Here is a 5,321-nt window from a genome sequence, read left to right as displayed (position 1 = left end):
AACAGAAAGAAGTTGATTGAATTAGAAATTAGTTGAACATTGATATCATTGAAAATATGTTAGTCCTTTACTTTTAAATTTTAAACTATAAATGGTCAATTCATTCATCAATCGACTTGGTGGTTGGCAAACAGCCTATTAATCATTTTCTCCTTTTAATTGGGGGAAATTTAAGCAGTAAGTGCAATAGAAAATTTGGATTAGAATACATGTTATTTGATTCTGTTCCGATGGATAAATGTGTACAAGTGTGAATTTTCCATTCCGCAATTCTATTCCTTCTTTCATTGACTTGACTTGATTACCATAGGAGTACACGGTGGGACATAAAACAACTGTAAATATTTAGAACCTGGACTCTTAGCAATATTCCAGGAAAGCTCCTTGCAACTTTTTTGCAGAAAAATGAGGTTCTGGACCTACTTTGGAAAATTGGTTGCAGAAAAAGCATGTGAACACAACTTTACACTATTTAAGCCACTTTTTGTACATTGAGGGAGTAAAAAAATCCAATTAGCTCTTATAGTTTTCACTTTAGTTGACTCAAATTGAAAGTCCTTAAGAAATTTCCCGCAACTTATTTGCCATAACATTTCGATCCTTGAATTGCAGGGTAACATGAGGCCTCTTAGTCTCTATATATAGCACACAATTGATAGCACTCTCATAATCATTATTTCCTTGTTTTATTGTTTGCAATGAAACCGACCATGAGTGCGCGTCTTTTCCTTGAATTACTTGCCATCGCAACCATCAAGATCAGCTTCTGCTATGGAAGCTATGTCGGTTGCATTGAGAATGAGAGACAAGCCCTTTTGAGGTTCAAGCAAGATCTCAAAGATCCTTCCAACAGGCTTGTCTCTTGGAGATCTCGGGATGGAGATTGTTGTACCTGGGATGGTGTTGTCTGCGACAATTTTACCGGCCATGTCCTGGAGCTCCATCTTGGAAATCCTATCGAATTATATTCTCACGGTTCAGAGGTCAGCTACAGAGTTGAATCAATGTTGAAAGATTCTGCCAAAGCCTATGATGCTTATGAGAGGGCAAAGTTGTCTGGTAAGATAAATCCCTCTCTACTTAATTTGAAGCATTTGGTTTTCTTGGACTTGAGCAATAATAATTTTGATGAAGAAATTCAGGTTCCTAGATTTCTTGGTTCAATGGGGAATCTAAGATACCTTGACCTTTCTGGTGTTGGATTTCGGGGAAGTGTTCCTCACGACCTTGGAAATCTCTCTAATCTGCAATATCTTTACCTTGGTATTAATCGCTTGCATGCTGAGAATTTGGGGTGGTTATCTGGTCTTTCTTTTCTGAAGCACCTTGATTTGAGCCTTATGGATCTCTACGAAGTGTCTGATTGGCTATCAGTGATTAACGCACTCCCTTCTTTGATGGAGTTAAAATTATCTTTTTGTAGCCTATTTCAACTTACCCCAGTGCCCCTTGCAAATTTGTCATCTCTTACCACACTTGATCTTTCATTTAACCATAATCCTAACAATTTGATATTTGGTTGGGTTTCTGGTCTTCGTAATTTAGTCTTTCTCGATTTAAGTGAAAATCAATTCAAAGGATCACTTCCTCATGAACTTCAAAATTTGACATCCCTTAAACATCTTGATTTATCTTCCAACCAACTCAATTCTTCAATACCGGACTGGTTGTATAGAAATAGTCATCTCGAGTTCCTTTCTCTTGGGGGAAATAACTTGGAAGGTACAATTTCAGGTGCTTTAGGAAACTTGACTTCTCTCGCAAGCCTTGATGTTTCCTCCAATAAACTTGAAGGAAACATAAGCAGGTCATGGGAGAGACTGTGCAATTTGAATGCAATTGACTTGTTTGATGTCAAATTGAGTCAAGAGATACGTGAAGTCTTAAACATTTTCTCAGGATGCGTTTCAGGGGTTTTGGAATATCTGAATTTAGAGAACACAAATCTTTTTGGTCGTTTGACTGAACAACTTGGGCAGTTTAAAAATCTAAAATATCTTGATCTCAAATACAACTCCCTTTCTGGATCTGTTCCCGTGAGTATTGGAGAACTTTCGTTTCTGAGATTTTTAGATCTTTCAAATAACAAGTTGGAAGGAGTAGTCTCTGAAATTCATTTCGCCAATTTGACGAGACTATTATCTTTTGGCATCTTTGGTAACTCATTGATGTTGAAAGTCAGTCCTGATTGGATTCCTCCATTTCAGATCAGACGTCTGGTGTTAGGATATTGTCATTTAGGGCCATCATTTCCATTGTGGCTTCATTCACAGAAATATCTAGTTAGTTTGGACATATCCAACTCAGGAATTGTGGATAAAATTCCGAATTGGTTTTGGACATCTGATTTTCGAATACCTTATTTAAATCTCTCTCATAACCAAATCTATGGAGAGATTCCAAATTTGACTGAGGCTCATCGATATGTTGACTTGAGTTCAAATAATTTATCAGGTTTATTACCTCTTGTGTCCTCTAACATGACTCTGCTTGACCTTTCCAACAATGCTTTGTCAGGTTCCATTTTTCATTTTTCGTGTCACGAAAGAAACGAGTCAAAGGAAATGAAAATTCTCAAACTTAAAGATAATCTTTTATCCGGAGAATTACCAGATTGTTGGATGAATTGGCAAGCATTGAGAATGTTGAATTTAGATAACAATAATTTTACTGGTAATCTTCCATCTTCTATTGGATCATTAAGTTTGCTTCAGTCATTGCACCTTCGGAAAAACAACCTCTCGGGGATACTTCCAACGTCAATTAAAAATTGTACCAGTTTAATGACATTTGATGTTGCTGAAAACTGGTTTGTTGGAAATATACCGATATGGATAGGACAAGAACTTTCATATATGGTAATGCTTAACCTTCGATCAAATAAGTTTGATGGTCATTTACCAACAGAACTTTGCTATCTGACTTTTCTACATGTCTTGGACCTTGCTTACAACAATCTCTCTAGAACCATTCCAAGTTGTATTAAGAACCTCAGTGCCATGGTGTCAATTTACTATGATGAAGCGAACTATATTTCCTACGGGTCCGAAGCCTCGAGCTTCTTTGAAATAGTGTACTGTGAGGACGCAGTTCTTGTGACGAAAGGAAAAGCTATTGAATATAATAATATTCTCAATTTGGTGAGAAGTATAGACCTTTCTGGCAACATCTTCTCAGGAGTGATTGCGAATGAAGTAACAAATCTTAAAGCATTACAATCATTGAATTTGTCTTACAATTCATTCAGTGGAAGAATTCCTGAAACTATCGGTGCTATGACCTCATTAGAATCTCTTGATTTCTCTGCAAACCAACTCACAGGTGAAATTCCACAAGTCATTTCAGGTTTGACATTTTTGAGTCACTTGAACTTGTCTAACAACAACTTGACCGGAAAAATTCCTACGGGCACTCAATTACAAAGCTTTGATGCTTCTAGTTTTGTTGGCAATGACCTTTGTGGATCTCCACTTCCTAAGAATTGCACTAGTATTGTTTTAACTCCAGCCCATGACCATAGCGGAAGGAAAAATGGTAATGAGCATGAAGTGAATTGGTTCTATGTAGGCATGGCACTTGGATTTGTGGTTGGCTTTTGGAGCATAATAGGTCCATTACTTGTGAACAGAAGATGGAGGTATATGTATTGCCAATTCTTAGATCGCACTGGCGACAAATTTGTCAGTGTTGTAAGAAAATGTTGCTAGCTAGATGTTGTGTCTAGAGATTTGTTGTCTTTATGTACTTTAATCGTATTGTAATGAATTAAAAGGTATCCTTTTTCTGATTATGATTGGAAGCTTCATTTAAGGTTAAATAGACAGGATCATGATGTGGTTGGGAGTTGGAACCCGAGACTGTAATGAACATTATCTTGTGACATAAAAAACAGATTGTATATTGTTAGTGCCTTCATAAATACTCTACGTAGTCGGGTAACAGTAGATTATTTGCATAAAAATATGGGTAAAATCTAATATAATACGTAGAAATTTATTTGCTGATTCAGTAAAATTATTTTCTGTAGGAAAATAATCTAAGTACTTGACAAAACCCTAATAAAATAAGCATCACAGAGTGTAATGCAACAGCGAAAAAGTAATAAATAAGAGAAAAATTGAACTGACAGATAGGCGACTAGAACAATTAGATATTGTACATGGATATCATTAGAGAGGAGCTTGGATTCAATTTGGGACATTTTGGTGGCGTTCAAATTGAGAGATTCTACTAGTGCAACGAAATTTCCCACCAATGTCTTTTGGCTGCGGGGCTTTTACATTGGAGTCGGAAGAGTTTATTTTAGGGTCACTTGAATTAATTTTTTTTTTTTTTAATCGGGGTATCTGGATCAGTTTGTGCACACTTCAACTAAGTTTTAGTACTCATCTTTAGTCGTCCCTTTGTGAAAAGAAAATTAAAGAATTATCTTTATAGATGAGAATAATTGAATTATTTTTACCATTAAGGGGACTCGAACATGGGAGACCATGTTAGATATTCTTTTCTTTTTTTCACCATCGGCTACCCAGTAGTGGTTAATTGAGTTCGGTTACGCTGCTCTAATCATTGCAAGGCAAATAAGTGAAAACATACAAAAGAGTAAGGTTTATTTACCAACAGGTAATTGATAACACATTACAACTCCTGCACAATGTTGAGAAGAAATAGTGGATCTGAAATTCTCTTTTTATAATATCCACGACAAAAATATAAGTCTAATTCATCTCCAATCTATATAAAAAAGTACAGTATTATAAATTAATAAGATAGGAGACCTTTTCATGCATGAGAGGTCAAAGTAGTCTGGTAATATAAATCCTTCCTTGCTTGATTTGAAACATTTGATTTACTTGGACTTGAGGAATGATTTTTGAAGAAATTCAGATTCCTAATTTTCTTGGTTCTATGGGGAATCTAAGATACCTTTACCTTTTCCGAGCTGGATATGGGGGAAATGTTCCTCACAACATTGGAAATATTCTCTCCAATCTGCAATATCTTGACCTTGGTAATAATTCAAATATACGTGCTGAGAATTTGGGTTGGCTGTCTGGTCTTTCTCTGCTGAAATACTTTGATTTGAGCTTTATGGTATCAAGAAGTCTCTGATTGGCTGTGGGTGATAAACTCACTCCTTTCTTTGGTGGAGTTAAATTATCATATTGTCATTTAAGGCCTTTATTTCCTTCACGGCCTCATTCACAAAAACATCTAATTACTTTGGACATATCCAACTCAAGAACTGTTGATACACTTATAGTTTGGTTTTGGACTACTCATTTTCAAATATAAATCTCTCTCATAACCAAATCAATGGA

General features: G+C 35.9%; 1 protein-coding gene across 1 annotated transcript; it reads left to right on the top strand.

The window, feature by feature from the left end:
* Positions 1 to 710: 710 nt before the first annotated feature.
* On the top strand, positions 711 to 5,112 carry LOC116126649 (receptor-like protein EIX1). Its single transcript, XM_031412322.1, has 2 exons — positions 711 to 3,637; positions 4,923 to 5,112. Exons 1-2 carry the CDS (start codon positions 711 to 713, stop codon positions 5,110 to 5,112), a joined length of 3,117 nt encoding a protein of 1,038 aa, XP_031268182.1.
* The last annotated feature ends 209 nt before the right edge of the window (positions 5,113 to 5,321 follow it).

The sequence above is a fragment of the Pistacia vera genome, unplaced genomic scaffold, assembly GCF_008641045.1.
Source record: "Pistacia vera cultivar Batoury unplaced genomic scaffold, PisVer_v2 Contig182, whole genome shotgun sequence".
NCBI classification, from domain to species: Eukaryota; Viridiplantae; Streptophyta; class Magnoliopsida; order Sapindales; family Anacardiaceae; genus Pistacia; species Pistacia vera.
The sequence above is the reverse complement of the archived record's forward strand: the minus strand, read 5'-3'. Positions and strand labels throughout refer to the sequence as shown.

Coding starts and splice junctions, on each gene's coding strand:
- LOC116126649 (XM_031412322.1), top strand. CDS start 711: ATGAGTGCGCGTCTTTTCCTTGAATTACTTGCCATCGCAACCATCAAG. Junction 3,638..4,922: donor CTTGTGAACAGAAGATGGAG/GTATATGTATTG, acceptor GGGGAATCTAAG/ATACCTTTACCTTTTCCGAG.